The sequence below is a fragment of the Tetranychus urticae genome, chromosome 3, assembly GCF_039701765.1.
Source record: "Tetranychus urticae isolate SD_2017Ah chromosome 3, NJAU_TeUrti_SD_1.0, whole genome shotgun sequence".
Taxonomy (NCBI): domain Eukaryota; kingdom Metazoa; phylum Arthropoda; class Arachnida; order Trombidiformes; family Tetranychidae; genus Tetranychus; species Tetranychus urticae.
The window spans coordinates 11,654,366-11,679,265 of NC_142960.1; the positions used below are offsets into that span (position 1 = coordinate 11,654,366).

Sequence of the window (24,900 nt, forward strand, 5' to 3'; positions counted from 1 at the left end):
ATCATCTGGCTCAGGTTCATCAGGACAAGGATCTGGTTCACGATCAATGTACTCCAAGTTTACAAATGAAGCAGGAAAGACCTGTGTTTGCTATTAATATTCTGTATGGATTTTTAATAATCATGAGAAATAAAGTTTAGTTTTGGCAACTATTCTCATAATGTTTTGTTTCATTTCAATATCAGCATCGATTCATGCATTGATGCAGAAGGAGTGATTACGGAAAAATATTACAAACTCTAGTATCGTTTAGTTAACTGAAGCGTGATCAAAAATGTAAATTCGGAGTAATATTTTTGCGAAGGAGTATGGGTAAAAATTCTGACTTTTGAGTTAAGAGTTGCGACGTTGGATATTTGTAGAGGCTGTAAAACTGAGTCTATTAGTGCTATCAAAAAAGTTCTCCAAGTGACAGTTTTTGATAAAATCGAGGTCAAAGTTGAAACTTCGGATGCATTTTTCTCGACTTTCGGCAATTTTTTTCTTATTAAAATAAAATAACTTAGATAACTTTTCATGCTCTATCTGAAAACGTTATCAGTTTTGTTCAGGCATCGTTAGTTGCTTCAAACCAGATTGCTATTCTAAACGGACAAACCTCCCGCTTTGGGCCCCAGGTGTCGACAGTCATGTGAAACTTCTTTTTTGAATAATTCGCATATTGGCCTACATTAAAGATCGAACGGATTTTAGATTCTATCAACCGTTTCGTTAGATATTTAAAGTCGCAACTCTTAACTCAAAAGTCAGAATTTTTACCCATACTCCTTACAAATAGATAGAATAAAGAAAAAGGAGAATAATTTTGACCATTTCTCTTTCTCAATTTAAACAATTAATGTTTGAATGTTACATCCATTTAAGAAAATATGTCGAATTTAATTACGATGGATTATGTATCAAATTTAAAGGCAAAGTTTCGAGATTAATATGCACTATTATCTGTCTCTCTAGGACATCCTTAACCTGCTGAAATGTCAAAAACTTTATGAGACTTTACCAACAGTTCACCCTTTATGTATAATTTTCCTATCCAAGACATCATGCCTAACTCGCTGAAATTCCGATGATAACTTTACTAAAAGTTCGCCAGTCGGATTAACGGTAAGTTAGAATGACTTTTTCTAGCAATAAAAAATGAAACAACAGTTAAACATTAAATAATATTTTAATTGCGGGAAGAATCCTTTGAGCCCATTAGCAGAAATACAGTAAATTAGTTGTTGACGGTCTCATTTTCATCTCGAATGACTTTAAGCTCTCGGACAATTTGATTGAATTCCCAACTCATAGGCAATATTTCAAAAGGTGCACTAAAGGATAGATATACCAATTTATGAACCACTTAATATAATAATATGAACTCAACTCAAAGAACAAGCATTCGACTGTGAATAAATCAGCAATTTTCGTTTGGATCAACGCAAAATAAAATTCCGAGCTGTATATGAAGCATATTTTTAATAATCATCAAAAACAATTTGCTTTGCCCATTCGAAGTGAGCTATAAAATGATTTTAATTTCAAACCAATAAACTAAATGAAACTCGAGGGCTGTAACGGATAAATCAAAAAGCTTTTCTAATCAAAATATGTGATATATTTAAGCTTAGTGCACCTTCATGAGAATCAACTTGTCCAAATGGCATAAATACCATTTCCCATTGCAATATTCACAAATTTTTCGTTTCCTTTCCTTGTCCATTCATTTTTTACAATAATTTTATTCAAATTTCCACATTTTTTTCAGCTTTCTTCAAACTGTAAAATGATATGCCAACAGTTTACATGAATGTATATGCAAAACTAAACACAGATAACAGTCAGACAACAATGCTGTCATCATCCATAGACTCTAACGAACAATTTGCTCCATCAGACGAGTCCCAAAGAAGAAAGGTATTTTTCTTGAACGGAATCGATAATCGACTTTGACGATTTCCTCCTCGCTCCAAAAATTGGGTTGCCAGTAAAACAATTACAACCAGAACGTAAACAGCAACGACAGCCTGTAAGTAGTCAAAAAGCAGGTTTAAATCAATTAGTTTTTGTTCAAAATAAAAATTGACTCGGAATAATAATATTAATTTCATATAAAAAGCGTCAGGATAATTATCGTTATTGAAACAATAAAATTGGTTACTACAAAGACTTAAGTTATAATCGGGCCTAAAAAAGTTTAACTCGAATTCGTTTTTTTCATTTCTCACAAACATACCTTTCATGTCTCTTGATATTTGAAAAGTTAGTGCGTGAATGATCAAATTACACTCTTCTTCGTCATACAATTTGATTGATGAATATAAATCTAAATATTAATCAAACACTTTCAACTCAGAAAATCAATGTTTACCTCAAAGAGTTGAAATGTTACAAAAAATTGTGCAGTGAATGAGCTAATCTCATGATATAAAAGAAATTGATATTCCAAGAGCAAATATAATGCCTTTTATCAGAATGATGATATTTATCTAGTCAATGATGAGTAAAAGTGACCGATATAATAACTTTTTCGTGGCTTTTTTCTCTATTTTCTTGTATTCCCCTGAATCAAGACTACGCTTTGTTTCATTTCCTTTTCTGTACAATTCAACTCCATCTTTATCGTTCATCTTTCTTGTTTGAATCAAAACATTCTTAACTTTTTCTTTTGCTTACATTCCTTTTCAAATGTTTACTCTAAACTGACTTGAATGTGTTTGCTTAAACTAATCTTATACCTTGCCTTGGAGCTAACATGGATACAAAGCAAGATTGAATTTAGTGTTTACCTTTTTCCAAGAAAATAAAACAATTGACAATTGCAAGAAAAATTTAATGAATGTTCAGATGTTTTCGTCTCTCATTTTTTTCGCACTTATCAAGAAACAAATTGTAGAGTCAAGTAAACCTTGACTTCACCACAATTTGAATATCAATGGCATACAAATGATTTACTCAGATTATTGGACTGTAAATTTATTAAAGGATTAATGGTTACTGATGTGTTTTGAAGGAAAACTTTCTTGAGATTATTCCAGTGGAATAGCATTATTCATTCCCTGTAGCTGTTTATCGAACCACTTGGAGTTGATTTTAGATTCCATGTTTTTCTTTGTTGAATAAACATGAACTTGGTTCGTGAATAGTTTCTCCTTTCTTAGCACTGATTAATAAAGTAATATTTATTGCGATGCAAAATTACATTTGCTTTATCGTTACAGAATGGCTTTTGATTCGAAAGTCATCAATAAATGGTTTGTAAGAAAAAGCAGATAATTAATATAGTGCTTCTTCTGTTTGTCGTAATTTAATTTCTTTACTTAGCTTACAGCTATCTAGAAACAGGGAATAATATTTAGAGCAAGTCAAACAATAATATTAAGCTTGAATGAAAGATGGTTCATCTAACTAAAGAATCTTTATTTCTATTCTTGCTTTCCGATTTTTATTTCTCACTGGGAATTCCTTTTCACACGGATGAAATTGATTAATCTTGGTAACAAGAGTGTAGAGAATTTGATTTCATGATGATTTCAAGGGAATGCAAGTTGATATAAGATATCAATTAAAGAATAGTTAGCTAGAATTGACCGTAAAATGAAATGAAGAGTACATGTATTTTAACGTGTACCAGTTGTTTAAAATTATTAGCCAGTTGAGTTTGTCATAAGAAATAGGGTTTCATAAGTAACAAATGGTTGCATCAATTTTTTAACTTTAGTTTCGAAACGATCGATATTTTTTCAGGAAAACATTTCGAACTTCGAGTACTCTACTAACTACTATATATTACTAACATATATCTAGTGCTTCACAAAAATCTAGGTAAAGGATTATTACTATCACGGGCTTATATTGCGGTATACTTTTTCAAGCATACATCATAACAATTTCTTTCAATTCGCCTTTCAAGCCTAAATAAGACTGATCAGCTTGCATTCATGTTAGACTCCTTGGTCCGTATTATAAGACGGGTCAGATAGAGTAACGATCTACTGACCACTGAATCACTAGCTTGCCACTTTTACCAACAAACCACCAAAGGAATGAGATTTAAAGCAACGAAACTGGTGTGACTCACAAGGGAAGTGCACGACATGGCTAACACGGATTTGAATGAGAGATGTATCATTGGATAGAGCATGTTGAGTTATGATACTTTTTCTGGAAATGCAGTGGTTCCTAAGATATTTGGGTTTGAATTTTGGGCATTTTCCTTAAAATCATTTTTAATAAGTCTAAAATTATCTAATCAGGCGTAGTTGTCAGTATAAATATATCCATTTATTTATTTATATCTTTGAGGAACACAATGCACTTAAAAATTTTAGCACATCTATTAGAGACTCATCAATTTCAATGAACAATTTTTTTGATTGTCAAGACACTACTTTACACATGAAAGTTTATTATTGTTTATGATAAAAAAGGAAAATGAAAAATGAAAAATGAGGGAAAGCTTGAGGGACAAGGCGTAAATTACAAAGTGTAAAATGAATTGAGACAAATATTTAACAATCCCTTATAAAATTACTGGTCATTTTATCAAAGGCTAAAATAAATGTATAAAATCTTGGCCAACTTTCATGAAAGCATCAACTTTTATTTTAAAACCTAACTTTGGCTAGAAACTTTCATTGAAAATTTTTATCAAAGCACGATGAAAAATAATGCGAAACTAAGCCAATAGATGTCTATAGTGAAACTCGTGACTATGAAATCAAGTCATACTATACAAGTCAATGCAATCCATTTACCCTGTGAATCTTTTACTCTTGATAAAACATTCATCTGATCATATTCTGGTCTATTCAAGCCTAAACATTGATCAGAAAGATGATAGATTTAGCATTGGAAAAGAAACAAAAGTGGAACAGAAAAAAAGATGAAGAAAATTGAAACGCACAATTGAGAGTAAATTGATACCGAAAATAATTTAATATGAGAAACAAATTACATGTAATTGTGAATAATGGGTTAACACAAATATAAGCCGTAATACCAAATAATATGATTCTCTCGGTGGAAACGGGAAACGTTCAAGGTAAATGCGTTCAAATCCCAAATGGAATTTTCATTTTCAGAATCAAAGAGGAAAAAAAGTGAGATAATCTATTTAACATTCTAATGTTATAAAAATATAATAAAAAACATTTTCCAAATCATTCCCTTGAGAAGCAACATTATTATTACCATCATTATCATTATCTTTATTAGCATTATTAAAAGGAAATCTGAGATTTCATGATAGCTCAGCTGCATACAAATGTCACTATTTGCTCAAATTAATCTCAAAGTATTACTACAGTTTATTGTGATGTAAACAGCAAAAGGAGAGCAAAGCATTTACTTTATCGAGTTATTCCAATTGTAATACTTTGATGATTCCCAGTCAATAATTTTGGCTAATAAACAATAGTCCGAATCAGTCAACTGTTTACAATGATAATGTACTTGGAGTAAAACTTATTCAAGATAACAGTCTAATAATATCATACTCAACATTGGAGTAACAGTGAAAAAGTTTCTTCTTCTGGGCAAACTGGAGTGAAACTTGCTCATGATTTCACTCTGTAAATTCAATTGGTTCAATTGGTTGTTGTGATGTTTCCTCAAGTTTGCAATTTAATCATGTTGACTGTTAATCATTTTTAAGCATTGAGAGTATCAAGTTCATCTTTCATACAGCATTGAGAGAAATATTGAAACTTTAGTTTACTTACCGAAATGTACAAAACTGTATCTGCCGATTGAGTTTTGATGTGAATCTGATAGAGTTTACCATCCTTTCCACGTTCAGTTATATCAAAAGGAAGTCCCAGAGGCAAGATTTTACAAAAAATTGAATTTCTTTGAGTTTCAAGAGAAAGATTGAATTTTTTGTTCATTCCATGAGTCATTGAGTACAAATGAAATAAACAATGAAAACAGATTTCCAGTGTAACAATGTTTACGTCAACATGGTATTAACAGGATCCAATTTGAATGATAAAAAAGTCGATTGAAGATGAAAGGAAAGGAGAAAAACGAATTTTCAATTAGATCAACTTTTTTACAAGGTGACATGACATGGCTCAATGGCAAAAATTTCATTTAACACACAGTGCTGGCTGCAAAAAGTCTGAAATTTTAATCATTTTAGTGAATTTCAGACTAAAACAATTGATTGATTACAAGGTTTTAATCAATCAAATTGATTGCAAAAAATCCTTGAATTATCCATCGATCAGTCAATGTGTTAAAACTGCAATGAAACTCATCAGTCCCAGTCAATCCCTGTAATGTCAAGTTTGGTCAACTTGATATTTTCCCATAAAAGATGCTTCATGATTGTGTCAATCTTTATCAATAAAGTGTTATCCATTGAATCGATGTTTCATGTTTCATGACTTTAACTAATTGTTGGTCAAGAGTCGACAGTATTGTTAAAACATACGTTCATGATTGACAATTTTTCCAACGTTTCTCAAACTCTTTCATCTAATACAATACACTTTGTCGACTTGAAATTTTATTATCATTTGCATGAGCTGAGAATGCTAATCAGCTCAACATTGATCCATTTCATTCATCATTTTTCCATGAATATTAAATTATATTGAAAGCTCAGACTGACCAAGAATTATGCAAAAAAGTTGATTATTTTAATCTCATGAAGTTTCTGAGTCAATGAATACATTGTCTTGTTTTCCATTGAAAATGAATTCATTTTGTTCATTTATTTCGATTTTTGAGTTTATGAATTTTTAACTAGTTGATTGGAGTTGAATGAAGTTTGATGCTTAACTTTTTTCCATATAAACTTTTTCGAGATTTATTTAGTCTCGATGAAAGTCAACATGAATGGTTAACGAAATTTTCATGTTAATATTTTTTTCTTTGCATTTTGATAGTGTCAAGAAAAGATGTCATTGAATTATTTGAATGTCAATATTAACTCGTCGATAGAGATTTATCAAAAGAAGGGAAAAGTTCAAAGTTTGACCAGACGTAAGATGAAGCAAAAGGTTGCCTTTTTTAGCCTCACGACATTGCAATGAATGTTTCATCAGTCGAGCCTTTTTATGATAATCCATTGAATTATGCAAAAGGCAAGTTATTATGATTAAACATACTGAATGCATCTGTACTGAAATGAATAGATATTGAAACTAAATTTTTGATCATCGAATGCTCTAATCTGATAGAGTTTGAATTTACATTAGGTGCTGCTAAATAAATACTGTAAATCTTTTTATTCAAATATATGTAAGAATAGTTAAAGCCAAGAAAAGGATTGAACAAGAATGAAAATGGTAAACACTTCAAACATCAACTAAAGAGTCATTAGAAGCAATCTTTGAAAACTCAACAATTCTGAATTTGAGGTAGAAGAAATTACAAGTTCGAGAAATAGTTCAAGATTGCATTGTTCTTTTTGAGTAAAAGTGCTCATTGACCTTGTCCATCCATGAAAACTAATTATCTTTTCGAGTAACTCTTGAAAGATTCTTTACATTAATCCCAGGTAAATCTCGAATGATGAGACTTTTCGAAGATGAACACTGAGAAAACATTTGGTTGACAGTATTGAGCATTGAATTGATTGCTAAACAATTGTGAACTCAAAATAATGAACTCTCGGCTAATCAAACCAAGAGTCTCAACCTGTCAAAATGGTCAACGTTTTGATTGAATGCTCGTCAGCCAAGTTGAAGAAAATGTCAAAATCATTGGGAAAACTTTTTAGTAGAAAGAATCGAGACGAAGCCTTTTCAGTGTTGATCAGAAAACAATCAATATAAGTTTTCTTTCGTTTCAAAATGTTTCGAATAATTTTTTAAAGATTTGTGCTGAAAAATGAATTTTATCATCGAAATAGCGCGATAGACTTAGAATGTGATTCTTCATTTTTTCAATTAATTTCAATATCTTAACATGGGTAAGGTTGCTATTGAATTAGAATGGGCAGAGATTTGAAGTAAAATATGATTGATTAAAGAGCATAAACATCAATCTTACTTCGAAGTAAGTTTCGAAGTCGTTTACCATTTACGATTGTATTATTTCTCTGAAAATTCCTCTTTTTTCTCTTTTTGTGTTTCTCATAGGGAATTCAAGGAAAACCTTTCAACAGTAAATATGGAAAGTCTGCACATTCAGTTGCAGAAAGAGTTTTGCACATTCAGAAAAGTGTTTTGATTCTCAAATGAGTTATCTTTCATTGTCGAGTTTCTCAATTCACAAGAGATTTCAATTCATTTTACGATGGAAACAAATTCATGTTTACACTGTTAATCTTTATTAGGTCCAGCATTTTCGAGAAAATGCCAGATTTGAAGTTTTCTCTGCTCATACTCTTCTTTAAAATCTTAGCGGCGATTGTACTTCGAATCAACTCAAGTCTTGATCCGTTCAAGTTGAGTTTACCAATCAATGTAAGGTCACTCAATAAGTAATCCAACTAAGTAGGAAGGAATTATTTAACAATTTTAGCAACATAATATCTTGAAAGAGCATCTTTCATCATCTGCGGAAGGGGTTTTGTTGGAAAATTATTAGAATCAATTTCAATTTCCGATTAACAACAACAGGCAACAAAAATAATATTATTTGATAACTTCTACAGAATAACCTCTGTGAACATCGAAACAAAGAAGAAATTCATCAAAGTTGTTCCAACAGATGTCCAGGTTCTTCGTCTACTGGTGTGTCCAAGATCAAGATATCTGTAACCAATCATGTCAAATCACATTGAAGTTCTCTATCAGAAGCTTTTCAAAGAAAACTTGCAGAATGGTTTCAAGAGAGATTATTGTGACTTCTATCTGGAGTGGGTACATAAACTCCTTTGCCCGTGCATGGATTTCCTCTTTTTATTGCCATTGCAATCGTCAACTTTTCAATTGTGCGCTGGGCATCCAGGAAATCTGCAGTAAAACTGTTAATGCTGAGTTCCAAATAGGTGATCCTAGAGACCTTGTCCGCAATATTGGCATCGATATATAAGGTAGGCTTCTTCGGCCATCAAAGACCTGAATAGCTTACTATCACGTTGTTGCTCCCACGGCACGTCCACGTTTGTGATTGCATCCTTTGCCAGAGTTAAGGAATTTGGCCATCTAGTCGCATAACGTGGAATTGTTTTCCTCCATTTCTTAAAAACTCATCCCAATTACAATCTTTTACATTGAAATGTTGGAATTTTTTAGAATAAAAAGAGAAGAGAACTGAAATATCAACCAGTTTCAACACTTTTATTGTGGAGATCACAATGAATGAAATTTGTTCATTGAAAATTTGATTGAGCAAAAGAACTAATTTGACATGAAAAGTGAGCAAATAAAGTTTACGCTTGAAAGGTTTTCAAAAGTAGATGCAAGTTTAATTGTATTATAAATCGGTTGAAACTTATCCAAATCTAAACTCATAATGAACCTCTGGCAAGGACAAAAGTGTGCTGATGAATTTGCTTCAAAAGTACAATTTCATCTTTTGTTTCAGCCATTTTTTCACACCTCGTTGAGTGCATACATATTTATCATCATTACTATTAACATTTTTATTATTTCACCCATTCTTATTAATATTATAATTTTCATTTTCTTTTCTCTCAAAAGAATTGATGAAAAGCTAAAATGACAAAATTCCAAGTTGATTTCACCATAATTTGCAAATGGAAAATGAAAGTAAGAATAAAGTCTAAAAGACTGAGCCTTTAGCATAATCCAAAAGTAACATTGTGATAAAATGTGATACAAAAATACAATAAAACAGGCAACAAAAGAGAGAAAAGTGAATGAAAGAAAACATCTGAAAAGAACAATTTCCATGAAGTCAGTCCAACGAAAAGAAGAATAAAAAGCAAACGAAAAAATGACGCAAAAAGCATAACCATAATTTCATTTTCTCCCTCCCTGTCCATCCATTTCGCTTGTTTGCTCATCTTTTATACTCTGTTGCTTCGATAGTCAACATCTTTTTTTTTCATACCTTGACTTTTACTCCCAGTGTGTTCATTCACTGTAATATTGTTGCCCACTCCAAACAAAAAGCTCATGTATTAATAGAGACTCGAGGGATCCCAGGGAATGAAGAGTAAAAGCAATTTACTTGGTGTTACATTTTATTGATAAAAGCTGTACGAGTAACTAATCGTTGTATACGAAGTGACCTGCCATTTAATGGCAACACAAGTAGCAATGAAAACCCCTTTTTTACTCAACTGAATAATTGACCTTTTCTTTCAGATGAAATTAGATAATCGACTGATGATGAAGGAAAAGAAAAGCGAATTGGCAAAACAAAAGACTTTATCGTTTTGTAAATAGAGAAGAGACTCTTCATTTGATCACCATTAATCGAATGTCAACATTATCGAATCAGTCACAAGATATTTACTATTATCATTTATAATGTTAGCATTATCATGATTATTCACATCCATTAATCTTTCCCGGTAAAAAGAAAAGAAATAAGTTGCAACAAAAATGACAGAATTTTTTCTTTACTTTTTTTTGCATTCTCAATTCTCACAACACTACGTTTTGTTTGCTGTCAAAAGGCAACTTGATAACTTGACTAACATTAACTTTAACCTTTGACATCTTGTTCTGCTTATTACATCAACGGTAAATAGCGTTAAGCTGGGAGGGAAAAATATTCAAAGGAAAAAGTTGTAAGCTTAGTGATTGCTACTTTTGGTTAGACAAGGATACGAGTTTCAAACTCCGAGATCTTTCACCATAATTTAATGTTTCCATTTTTTAACACTTTTAGCTTTTCTTTCCTTTTTCGTTGGAAAATCGTTACACCAGTTTAAATAGGCTTTACAACCTTTTTATTTGTTCACAGGCTTGCAGGTTTCATGACTATTGGAAATTGCATTTGTAAAGTAAATTTTTTTTCTGTTGCTGTTTGGTACATCATGATTGAACCTAATAAGGAAACCTTTTGGTGAAGTTTGGAAACCACTTTTCCCTGGATGGGTTTCAAAGTTGAAACATTTCTCAATAAAATATTAAAAAATTTACCTTTAAAGATATTTATTTTGACTCGACTGTTGGAATAATTTTTGAAATGCATCATGACACCGAGAATGACTTAACGAAGAGTTTCGAACTTTTATTTAATAGAAAAATTAAGGTTATAATTATCTCGTAATTTGTTTCCATGAGTTGTAAATTTCGTAATCGTTTGTGATCCAATTTGCTATTAAAAAGAGTTGAATCTTTCCTGAGGAAGACAGATAACAACTTTTGATATCATTTTCGTAGCTTCATCTCCTAAGAACAAGATCAAAACAAATCTTTTTTTACATTGCAATCAAATAATCAATGAATTTAAATGAAATTAATGAAACGAGCAAAAAATTCTCTTAATGATTCTATCATATCCTTGACTGAGATCTATTATTAGCAACAGAAAACAATAATATCATTTATTTGACTGTACAAAACAATTATCGAAAGATTGAAATCTTTGTTATTATAATATTAAAATTTGCCCATTTTATACATTGTATAAACTATGTTAATTGTCAACAGATATCAGTTGAAATTATACAATATTTCATTGATTTGAAAAATTGAATTTCTTTTCAACTTTTATTTCAAAGCAAATAGTCTCAAATATTTTAGTTTTCTTGCAATCAAATGTGAAAATTCAATAATTAACTTGCGGACCAAACTCTTGGAGTGCAGTAGTTGATAAGAATTCCCAGTTTGAAATGAATTTTCATGTTTACAGGCTATATGATTTACAGTAGTCTTTGTAGTCTTTTACGTAGGCATTTAGTCTTCATATTAAGTCTTTGGTTTTATTTTTGTCCAAAAGAGTTGAAATATTGCATTCGTAACTTAAATTTTTGTGTTTCTCTACTCTTAATTTTAGACGATTGTTAATTCCGAATTAATTTTAATCAGTTTCAATCGAAAATGAATTTTTGAAAGATGAAAATCTTTATCGACTCAACAATAGTCGGGATTAATCATATGCTTCATGGTATTGAGGAGGTAATCATGAGGCATACAAAGTATCAAGCATTGATTTATTTTGTATCAAATGTCGGTGCTCGTGAACAATAATGATAACGCACCTGTGACTATTCCAATAGCCAATATAATGAAAGGAACAAGTAGATAGTTCAATGATATTGGTGCATTCATTGCATTTAAGTTTAGAAAATTGGTTTCCATACAGGCTAGGGATGGACTTGGGCCAAGGTGAATACCAGACTCAAGCTTGGAATAGGTTTGACTGAGATAAATTCCATTTTCAAGAGCGGCTAAAACTCCATTGGAGATGAGCTTGTTGGCAACTTTCGCACTGTTTTTGTTTATTAAAATACCATTAGAAAAGGTGAAAACAGGGGCTTCCGATTTTCCAAATGGTTCAGCAACTTCTTCTTCTTCAAATGCAATGCATCCATAACTTTTGATTATGTGATAAGCCTTTTCCCGATCAATAGTTACATGACTATTGTTTCTCATAAAATGATACATTTCGTCGGGACTTTTGTCTCTTTTTGGATAAAAGTTTGTTCTCATTTTGATTTTCTGTGCAACAAGATCGACAGATTTTTGCAGCTCATAAGCACAAGGAGTGTGATCGGGTGACATTGGAGTGAAATTGAATTTAATTATATCATCAAATGTTTCCAACTTGAGATATTCAGAATATTGAGTTAAACCAGTCCGAAGTGATGCTGATATCAGTTTGCTAACAATGAGCAGAGCTAGAATGTTAATCAGGAAAAAACATTTGCGCTTTATTTGCTGATTTAAAGCGAAATTTTGACTTATAATGTAGCCAAATTGAGACCATAAAATGTTAATAAGCGTTTGACTTTTAGAGGTTATTTTGTCGTGAATACAGAAAAGACCAAAACACAAGATGAATAGTGCGATTAAAATGTACCAAAATAGTGGTTCAAAAGAAAAAATAAAGTCGAAGAAGGTCGAACCTTTTGAATAAATATACACTTTTCTTTTGTACAATAGATTACAATATCCTTCCCAAACTATTGGAATTAAAGTCAAATTAGTTCCAACATGATTTAGATCATTCAACAGTGTTGTCCAAACAAAGTCAACGTGGCCCTGTTGAAGGGTATAAGATGGACCCTGACAGTGTCCATCATCTGTACAAGTGTCAGTCAATTTTGCAAGCTGAGTAACTGGTATAATAGTAACATTTGCTTTGTTGAAAATAAAATACAAGGATTCTCTTAAGAAAGGTGCAAGGATTCCTCCAAAAGAATGTGAATCGATTGGGAAAAGAAACGGAGGAATATCCATTATCCCCTGTCGGATCGGCTCCATTTCGGGGCAGATTTCGTGTTTACAGTAAAATACTAGGCCACTGAACACTAAAAATGAAATCACTAACTGTTCATGGTCTCAAAGTATGAATAACACAACTCAACTATCGAACTCAGAGAAGAAGAGAGAGAAGAGACAATCACGGATTTCAATATTTTTAATTGATTCCATGACACTATTCATTTCCTGGTAAAATGTCGAGTTCAATAAAATTTTCATCAAAAAATCATTATCTATCAATCTTTATCGAACAAGGCTTTTTGATACATTATTATAAGATTTTTACAAATAATATACAAATTGTCTCAGAATGGATTGAATTGTTGTCGAACATAGTTGTTGAATGATGTTAAATGAGCTTTAAATTGATCAATCAATACTGGGCGTTATCCTGCACGCTTGTTGGCAGTCATAAACCATTCATGGTTTATGATCTCAGACGGAAACTCCTGTAGATTGAAGAACCATAAGAACCATAACGATGAAGGTCATTCAAGATAACTTTGTTATGCTGAGTGATCAGAAATAAACGCCGTACTTTTTTTGGATTTTCAGCCAAAGTGTTGGAGTTGCGAACTCTAGATTTTTTTGTGAGACCATAGGGGCCAAAGGAAATTGAGAAGAAAAAAATTGTACACAAATTTTCATGTAAAAGCATGGGAAATCACTGTATTTTTATGATTTTAATTCAAAAACATGACCTGTCATTAAAACCTTTTGATTATTACAAACTCAAATAATGACATTGCAACATAAAAACAGATTTGCTAGACGATGGGATTTAATTTTATTGACTGGAAAATTGTCAGTGATTAATCATAGCGCAAAAGCATTGAGAAAATAAACTTGAAACAGTCTACTAAACATGGCCCATACACAGTAACAAGTATCGATTCATTTTGTATTAAATTTTGAAGCTCGTGAACAATAATGATAACGCACTTGCAACTATCCCGATAGCCAATATAATAAAAGGAACGCGTAGATAGTTTAATGATATTGGTGCATTCATTGCGTTCAAGTCCATATTTGATTCCATGCAGGAAGGGGATGCACTTGAACCTAGGTAAACGACACTTTGCAGCATAGTATAGGTTCGACTTTGATAAATCCCATTTTCAGTTGCTGCTAAAGCTCCATTGAAGATAAGCTCATTGGCAGCTTTCACACTGTTTTTGTTGATCAAAAGACCATTAGAAAAGGTCCAAACAGGGGCTTCCGATTTTCCGAATGGCTCAGCTACTTCTTTTTCTTCATATGCAATGCATCCATATTTTTTGATAACATGATAAATTTTATCCGACTCAATAAGTACATGCTTGTCGTTTCTCAAAAAAAGATACAACTCGTCGGGCATTTGGTCTTTTTGCGGATAGACGTTTGTTCTCATTTTGATTTTCTGAGCAACTGTGTCGACAGATTTTTGCAGCTCATAATCACAATGAGAGTTTTCAAGGGAAATTGGAGTGAAATTGAATTTAATTACATCATGAAAAGTTTCCAACTTGAGATATTCAGAATATTGAGTTAAACCAGTCCGAAGTGATGCTGATATCAGTTTACTAACAATGAGCAGAGCTAAAATGTTTGCCAGAAAAAAACATTTGTGCTTTATTCGCTGATTTAAAGCGAAATTTTGACTCATAATGTAGCCAAATGGAGACCATAAAATGTTAATAAGTGTTTGACTTTTAGAGGTTATTTTGTCGTAAATACAGAAAAGACCAAAACTCATGATGAACAGTGCGCTTAGAATATACCAAAATAGTGGTTCAAAAGAAAAAATAAAGTCGAAGAAGGTCGAACCTTTTGAATAAATGTTTACTTTTCTTTTGTACAATAGCTTGCAATATGCTTCCCAAACTGTTGGTACCAAAGTCAAATTGGTTCCAACATGATTCAGATAATTCAACTGTGTTGGCCTGGCCGTAAAGTCAACGTGTCCCTGTTGAAGGGCATAAGTTGGACCCTTACAGCTACCATCATCCGTACAAGTATCGCTCAATTCCGCAAGTAGAGCGACTGGTACAATAGTAACGTTTGCTTTGTTGAAAATGAAATACAAAGATTCTCTCACGAAAGGTGCAAGGATTCCCCCAAAAGAAATTGAATCAATCGGAAAAATAAACGGAGGCATATCCAACATTCCAAGTCGGATCGGTTGCATTTTGGGACAGAATTCGTGATTACAGTAAAATATTAGGCCACTGAACACTGAAAATGCAAGTTTTCAAAGTATGAATAACACAACTTCACTATCAAACTAAGAGAAGTAAAGAGAGAAAAGACAATCAAGAATTTCAATCTTTGCTAATTGATTTTATGACCCTATTCATTTCCTGGTAAAATGTCGAGTTCAATAAAATTTTCATCAAAAATTCATTATCTTTCAATCTTTTATCGAACCAAACTTTTTGATACATTATTGTTAGTTTTTCACAAATAATATATAAATTGTCTCACAATGTATTGAATTATTGTCGAACTCATAGTTGTTAAATGCGATTTAAAATTTAATTTTCGATAAAATTTTCATCAAAAATTCAATATTTATCAATTTTTTATCGGACCAGAGTTTCGAATACATTATTTTTTTATAAGTAGACGGAGAAAATGATATTTAAATTGTTTGTGTCTACTTGAACTGAAATGTTTTCGAATTCATAGCTGGAAAATGGTGTTAAATGAACTTTACTAGGAATCAAGGAATCGATACAAAACCCAATTTCAAAAAAAATCTGAAAATTTGAACGAAGAACATCAATGAAGCTAACAATTAATTGTAACCTGTGAACGGATAAGTCGATTGTTAACAAACTAACACAAATCGTTATGTGTACAAGTGATCAAGATTATTCAATAAGTTTTTGCTAAGTTTTGGCATAATTTAGCAACTTTGTCATGTAATAACATTTACACAATTCTATTGAAAAACAGATTTCGGCGAGAAAATTGCTCAAGATTTAATCGATTTGAATTGAAATTCAATTTTCGTGTAAAACGGTTGACTGAGTTTCTGGCCAATCAAAGTCTTCCTTGAACTCGGAAGAGTATTATTCACATTCACCATTTCAAGAAGATTGAGCAAATCATTGAATCGATAATCAAGCCAAACTTTTTCTCCCAGATTTTCACACTCATTTCAGATTACAAGTTTTCTTGGCTTACAGATTCAACTCTCAAGCTTGCAGTTAGAGTTTTCAGCAATTATTTATTGGACAAACGACAATATTTTAATTTCCTGTAATATTAATATCGGCATTAATAGTAGCAATGATAATGTTAATTTACCGATGCAAGTACAAGATTCGAGTTTCTCCATTTTTTCTCTTTTCTATTTGGAAAGAAATTCGAGCAAGAAAAGTATTTCGTATGTTAATAAATGCATTTGAATTTACTGCAGCTGCTTGGATTGTACTCTCAAGTGATTAAACAATCATTATGAAACAACATTATCATGTTGGCTTACATGTAAGATATCATCTGAAAATGTTTTCATATTCATCATTGTGCCTCTTATAACATGAGCCATTTTCTTGAAGAAACAAACCTTTTCTCCTGAGATTCAATCCAGATGAATAATCTTGGCTCACCAAATCCCTGTAATATTTTATTGCTTTATTATTAATAATAATTAGCATAAAATAAAGTCAATAAAGGTTTTACAGTTGCAACTTTGGCCCATCATTTTTTCAACATTTTTATTCTCAAATTTTCTACAATCGCTTCGAACTACATCTTTAATAAAGATTAATTGTTGCGAATCTGTCTGCTTGGAAAAAAGAGGATTATCTTTCATGGTTTTGGTTTGGGTAAACTTTCAAATCTTTTGGGTAATCTTGATAAATTTCCGTCACCAAAGATAATTTTTATTGAAATCTCATGAATTGGTAATTTTAAAGGTTATTAACGAATCAATATTTGCTATGAAAGAGAAATGAGGTCAAAAAATGAAGTGAAAACGTTCAAAAGAAAATCAATGTTTCAGATTTTCAATCATCTTTCATTGAGATACGAATGTGTTATGCATTGATAACTGATTAATAAATAAAAGGTTGTATTGAGCATTTAGTTTTGTGTCAACAATCATTATTAACAATTAACTACTTTTTCGATATTCAAGTTGATCTAAAAAAAGATTGAAAGGTGCATATTTATTAGGGACCTTTATGTGAGCTAAAAGACTTTCGCTAATTTTGACAGTTACAATAATGTGTGATGAAGGGAATGTAGAGATGATTCATAGTGAATAGAGCATTCGTAACTTGTTGATCCATATTATTTGGGTTTAACATGAAAATGGTCTTTCAGAACCAGTTAGGCATTCAATCTCAATATCGCATAGCTTGTAGTTATGGGATAACTGGGATGTTATATGAACCTGTAGTTGATATAACATCCAGTTCGCCTCCAGCTCATTTCTGTATATTTTGTTATTTTTGATCACATCTTCAAACGATTCCGTAAGATAATCAGATTTCTGTACTAATCCGGTTCTTAATGAAGCTGACAGCAATTTACTTACAATTAAGGAAATGATGAAAATGAGAAAGAAACCTTTTCTTTGTATTGACCTGCTTGTAATGAAGTTTTGACTCAACAAGTAATCAAACAGAGACCAGTTGATTAGAGTGAAAATACCAAATAAAGAAAAGTAAAATATCCAAAAAGCATTAACGGATTGAAATGAGAAAATAAAGTCGAAAAGGATGAACACATTGTATCAATCTCGAGCTTTCGCGAATATCAAAGATGACAATTCTTTTCCCATGTAATTAGAAATAACGCCAATCTTGTTCTATCCATTTAAAATAGCTGTTGCAAGAAAATCAACTCAACCCTGTTGCAGATCAAACATGGAACTTCGCATACTTCACCATCTGAACAAAATTCGTTCGGTTGTTATCGTTCCATCATTTGGACTCCAATTTCAATGATATCAATTACCTTGAAATGCGCCTATTGATTTCACTTTGAAGTAATCCTCATTGAATACTATTCGTCAAATGAGACTGTTAAATCAAAATTAAAAAATTCATATCACAGAAGAATTGAAACTGAAAGAAAATACTTTTTAGAATCTCATGAAATATTCATTTCTCTGTGTTTGGAAATTGCAACATTCAAAATATTACATGATGTCTATTGTCAAGCAAATTGAGATTTGGTGCAATATCAATTTAGAAAATGGATCGATCAAATGGATAATAATAATTACAATTTAATTCTCTATTCTATATTTCTTTTCATATTTTAAAAGCATAATTTTCAAAGCTAACCAAATTCATCAAAAACTTTCATTGAATCAAAAATTGTACAATTTTGAGTACTTTAATAAACATGAAAACTGTGCTAAATGATTCTTAATAATTCATGTCTAAAATCAATTCCATCCAATGTATTCAATCCTAATGGATAATGTTACAATAATGAACAAAATAATTGAAACAATAAAGTAAAAAGTTTAAAACAATTCTTCGATATAAACAATTTCAGTCTTAATTAAAATTTAAAGTCGAGTTGAACAGTATAATTTAATCAGGAAAACGAAGCATTTTGTCCGTCAATTTTTCTCCAAATTGCTTCAATTTTAAACTATTGCAATTAGATTGACAGTCAATTGTTAACGAAGAACATAATTGAGAATGCAAAAACAATGAATCTTGACATTTGTGCTTCATTATAAGTCAAACGTGCTTCCAGCACAGTCTTGATTAATGCCAAAATTGCGAGCAACTAATTGTGATGATGTTTGAGTAACCAAAAAAAAACGATCATCTAACCTTTACCAAATGATAGTCATTATTTACTTTGTCAAGTTGGTTTTCAATTTGGGCTCATAATTAACATTTGATAACCTGGCAGGAGTTGCATTTTTTTCTGGTTCATCGTTTTTACCTAAACCAAGTTTAGTAGGCAAATGATCAACTAATCAAACTATCTTGAAATCAAGTTATTAATAACCAAATTTGACGTCTTGTCTAGTTAATGAAGTTAAGATGTCATTATTAACGTTTCTTATAATGTCAACCAATCCATGTTTAACCAGTCTAAGCACCTCGAGTGTTGACTGGAAATCAGTTTAGATGATAATCATGGAAACAATTTTCTTGCTATTAATGAACGAGTTAATATCTTAATTCATCATTGGATGCATTTATCATGCAATAATTTTGTCTAATTTTGGGTTAAAAGAGTTTCATCGATCAAAGTCGAGTATTCAGTTTCCTTCTACTTGAACCTTTATGTGAATTCATGTACATTGTGTGTAGCATTGTGATTGTTTAACATTTACAAAAGGTAAAAGTCAAGATGGAAAAAAATGTCGAATAAAAGATGCAATTTGAATAATTCAATGGTTAAATTAGACTCTTTGGTGTAAAAAAAGAAATGGTAAATTAGATATTCTCTGGAAAAATTTCATTATTCATTAATTAATTAATATTGAATAAATAGTAATTAGTGAGATTGTGATGCACAACTTGGAGCAACAGTCAAGCACTTGCAGCTATTAAGTTTACTTGAAGGTAAAAAGACTTATAATGACTGACTTTAATATGAGTTGGGAAATGATGTGAAGAAACTTTCAAACTAATTAATGACAATTTATTTTCAATGCAAATTATCAGGCATTTTGGACACTGAACGAATGCCCCCCAAAATGCTCTTCGCTTTCGTTGAATGACTCGCTTTAATTGAAATAAAATAAAGACATTAAACAGCGAAGCCGAACTTGTGAAAACAGCAAAAGGATTAAAATAATGAATGGATAAGCCAAAGCGATCTAACCGTTTATAACTTTTCACTTGCTACACGCAAATGTGAATATCGCAAACCTTTGCTTCAATTCATCTCAAGATTGGCGCATTTGTTATTGCTTTACACCACGAAACGAAAGCTTTCATTGCTATTCGAATATGTTTTGAATATTCTTAACTTCACAGTCTTCTGTAAATATCTGCAAGGTAAACAGAAAGAGGATCGTATTCGTTGTGAGCCATTGTTATGATTCGTCAAATTCATCTGTACTTTGTAAGTACTGCTTTGTAGAAATGCTTGGTTCGAAAGCTTTGTTCCAATAAAGCAATTATCTGAAGTAAAGCCATGATTGCAAGAAAATTTGAGTATAATTATGTTTGATCGTATTAATGCATCTTCGAATTACCTTTAGATAATCAAATTGCAATTACGTTTTATTTCAACTCGAAATAGTTTATTCGGAAGAAAGTAAACGATAATAAAGATGATCTAGATAATGTACAGTATACAGCAAATTCACTGAATATTTGTTGAAACAGAATCAAAAGGTTTTAAAAGTAATTTTACACCAAAATGAACAGCATGCTAGAGCATGAAGTCTGGAAAAACGAAGAATCGTATTTGAAAGTATTGAGGGAAACCTTTGGTGCAAAATCTGATATAATAATATTGGCAGGTTTGGTTTCAATCAGAATACTTATTACCAGAAGACATTATGCTCTCATTATTACTGGATATCAACAGAATAGATCAAATTGTAATCGATTTTGTTACAATCCAATAACAGTATGAGAGCTTAACTATGACAAATATCGTTATTTTGATGTGCAATTTCAATCAGAACTTGAATAGAATCATCAAAATAACCATTAATGATGTTTAATCAATTTGTTTAAATTTTCCCTCTTTTAATGCGATCAATAAGACAATAAACTGTTTAAGTGAAAGCTGTTTTCAAACCTAAATCGGTTAGCCTATTCTGGAGGAGAATAAGGCCATCGATTATTTGGTTTCATCCAATTAACTATTCAAAAAAGCTGATAAATGTTAGCCGACAGCAATCATAAGATCCAAAACTTGTACCTGGACCTTAATACATTAATAACTTAAGTAAAGATATCAAAGTTTGAACGGCTTCTCTTCGATTGTTTTCCTCAGTACAATCCACAAGTTGGTTACAGATATTAATTTTTCCATTGCCGTTATTCAAGCAATATGTTTGATGGTCAAATACATAGTTAATACATTAAAAAGCAATTCTTGGAGTCCTAATCGACTTGATAAAACACATCAAAAAGCTAATTGTTACTTTGGAAGGAAAAGAAATAGAAAACAGTTTTCCCTTCGTTGCATGCCTCATGATAACAGAACAATTGAGCAAATTTTCCAACAGATGGCTTATTGATTCGTCTTTCATGAGTTTCAAGATTTATTAACAATTATAAATGAGAAAATTGTGTTCGCTTCGATAAACGATCACAGAAAATATCATTTATACATAAATAACAATAAGTTGTTTAAAGTAATAAATAATTCATAGAAGATACTTATGAATGCACAAAATTAATTTTCAAACTTTTTTATTCAACATTTAATATTGAATGGAAACTATTGAATTACCATGCAAAACGAAAAAGAATAATTGAAACTATTTAAATAAAGATGAAATACAAAAAGAAAAGAATTGAAAGGAATTAAATTCAATTTAACTAATCACTGAATAAGTTCAATTTACTCAGAAGATTGACTGAATTCTGAACATCAGCTTCACCAATGCGTTGGTAAAACAAATATTTTCGTCAAGCATCACTTGACTAAATCAGCTTTAACCAGGTCCAGCTTGTACCCTCATCAAAAACCGAAACTAAACCATCGTCAGTCAATATTATTGAGATCGAGAACATAACCATCTTTTTCGTTTCAACGAAAATGAACAAACTCGAATTCAGACAGAAAAATATTGATAGAATCGATCAGGGTGAAAAGCTGATTGAAAGTTTTATTCTCATCATATTCAGCTGATAGCTATACCTAATTATTTCAACTCCAAGAGGAAAACTCTTTACCAAACACTTTATCATGAAAATGAAATTGATCGGAAATTGTTCTCTTCCTTTTCAGTTTACGCAAAGAGGGAAAAAAGTTGAATATATCACGGATAAAGTGACTGAACCAATCAATTTCAATAATTGATGGTTAAACAGTTTTCCAACCTTTACTTTTTGCAAGGTTAAACGACATTTGGCAAATGCTTATAACCATCAATGAACAGTTAATAAGGAAAAGGGCGCAAAAAGGCAAATCCTTTTTTCATATTCAATTTTTTGTCGAGTCAACATTTCATTTGTAATTCAAGTTTAACCAAATTATAAAACAAATTGAGTGTAAATTAAATCAAGTGACAAGAGCTGCCTGTCATCAGGTTTACTCATGAATAATTGAATTTACTGGAATAATCAAATTTGTCGGAAACAGAGAAGCACAATCATTTTCAAAGTTGAGAAAAAAGTTCAACCTTCCAAGTGTAACATTTGTTATTAGACGGGTAAAAAGTTGGTTAAATCGAGCAACAGAATCAAACAATTCATCACCAAGAATTCTGTGGAAATGTGCAAATGTTAAATAATGATGAATTTGATGGTATTTCGATTGTTTTCCACTTTTATCTATTCTATTCATTTCTTTCTTTTTCACCCAAAATTCTAGTCACGTAAAGTGTACCTGAATAGGTTACGTTGAAAGGACAATGAATAAAGTTGCAGATGAAAGGGTAAAATGAATTGTAAGCAATGGCAATTTTGAAATGGTAAACAATTGGAATGAAAGAAAAGATGAAATTGAATTGTTGCTATGAAAATGAAAATTTACTGAGCGGTCAATGGGATTGAATGAAAAGATTGAATCGTTTGTAAACCATTGGATGGACAAGGAAAAAGAAGGGAAAAAAGCTTTCAAATTGTTCTTTGATTTTTGGTAAAATCTTTTGTTTCCATTATGCTTTCAATCTTTCAACAGAACAACAAAAGACAATTGCATTTGCATGGAAAATTTTATTCTTTATTCACTTTTTCATTCCCTGATAGTAATCTAGTTCATCATTGTTCTTTTGCATGAGTTTCATCATTAAAACATTCAAATTGATTTCATTGACTTTCTTGGTTCACTTTTCTTTTACATTAATAGTGCCAATCCATTGAAATGGATAAATCTTTAAATCAATTTTTTGCTCTTCAGACTGAAACCTTTTATCTGATTTTCAGTCAAGTTGTGCAGTTGAAGGATATCGATTGGTGAATTTGCGAAATTCAATGTTGATTCTTCAATATTGACAGACTTTTATTGATTTGGTCATTTCAACGAATCAACAGTTTCGCTCAAGTTTGATTCATCAGCTTCACCTTTTTTTTCAATGTTACTCTGTCATTCCAGGGCTCAACTGTGTGCATGGATCGAGACTATCATTTTCAAGTTGATACTGAAAGGTTTGACTGTTGACTCTTCAACTCTTTACATTAGGTTTCACACTTGAATATTAGGCAAGTGACGAGTCATCAGTTGAAACCCAATCACATCCACAAAGGTAATGATGTAAAAAGTAAAAGTAAATAGTACAATGTATAATAATAGAAGCAATTTTAATAATAAATGTCTCTTTATATACCAATCAAAATGCAGTTAATAGCTTCAGTTGAAAGCCAACAATTTGTCAAACTAAATAAAAGTTATTCCCACTTTTAATCTATCCTTCAACATCTTCCACTATTTGTTCAGTTTAATGGCCTTTACTGGCTCCATTATGGTCATCTCATCGTAAACAAAGCCAATAGTTAGTTTAACATTTCATTAGAGCCGATAAAATGTGATACAAATAGTAACACTAAGCAAGTTTTGCACAATTTAATAACATTTCATTTTTTGGATTTGCACTTTTCTTTCAATTAAGTTTACTCAAATTGAGTTTTGTGTTTGAATGGAATAATTTGTGACTTGAATATTTCTGTCTCTCTTTCAAATCGTCAATCCCAGAAATCGCCACTAACGAAAGGCTCCTCGAGCTTGTAGTAAAGAAAGATTTCGAAGTTATCCGAATCACTATAATTGCTATCGAACCTTTAAATTCTTTGCTAAATACTTAAGAAAGGTGGATAAAAGTTTGCTGTAATTACGCTGTAAAAGCTCAATTTAATAGCTTCTCGAACTAAGAATTTACTTTTTTCTCAAGTAAAGCTTGACGAAATTTTGTATCCAGAAATATCTGTCAGATCTTGTAAGGTTAATCACTTGAAAAGTGTCAATTTTAGGTTGACTTTTATAATTTCATTTCTTCCGTTTCATGAATTTTGAATTGCTTCTTCAACCTCATTAATATAAATGAATAAACCATTTCATTTCATTCCATTCTCAAAGTTTCTTTTCGTTTCCAATGAAACTTTGATTCAAATCTTTAAACCTTCTAAACTCATTTCATTCCCAACAAACAAAAACTTGACCCCAAATTTTAAAGTTAAATACATTGATGGACAGCATTGTTAGTCAACATTGGAAATCTTGATCAACTTTGCTCAAAAATTCCAAAGTAAAATGAAAACTTTGTAACAAAATAAACAATCGAGTTGGACGTTCAACTCAATACTTTTGTTTACCTGAAACAGTAAAAGTTAATATTGTTATAAAATAAGTTTTGACACTTCTTACAGTTGAAAGCAACAGGAAACGAAATGAAGTAAAACTTGAAAATTATATTTACCTATTTTTGGATTTAATCTAAACTTTATTTACGCAAATTGGTAAAGTTGCAGTTGAACTATTTGAACACTTTTTACACACATTTACATTCATCTGGCATTTTTGTTTTCCT

General features: G+C 31.2%; 1 protein-coding gene across 1 annotated transcript in view; it reads right to left on the minus strand.

Moving 5' to 3' along the window:
• Window positions 1-1,149: 1,149 nt before the first annotated feature.
• LOC107365706 (uncharacterized) overlaps window positions 1,150-24,900 on the minus strand; it is a 28,308-nt gene continuing 4,557 nt past the window's right edge. Inside the window, exons 2-3 of the mRNA XM_015933261.3 lie at window positions 5,706-5,832; window positions 1,150-2,009 (exon numbers count right to left, since the gene is read on the minus strand). Coding sequence (XP_015788747.1) covers window positions 1,824-2,009; window positions 5,706-5,832 — 313 coding nt within the window. The 3' untranslated portion in view covers window positions 1,150-1,823. The remainder of the gene's footprint in view (window positions 2,010-5,705; window positions 5,833-24,900) is intronic.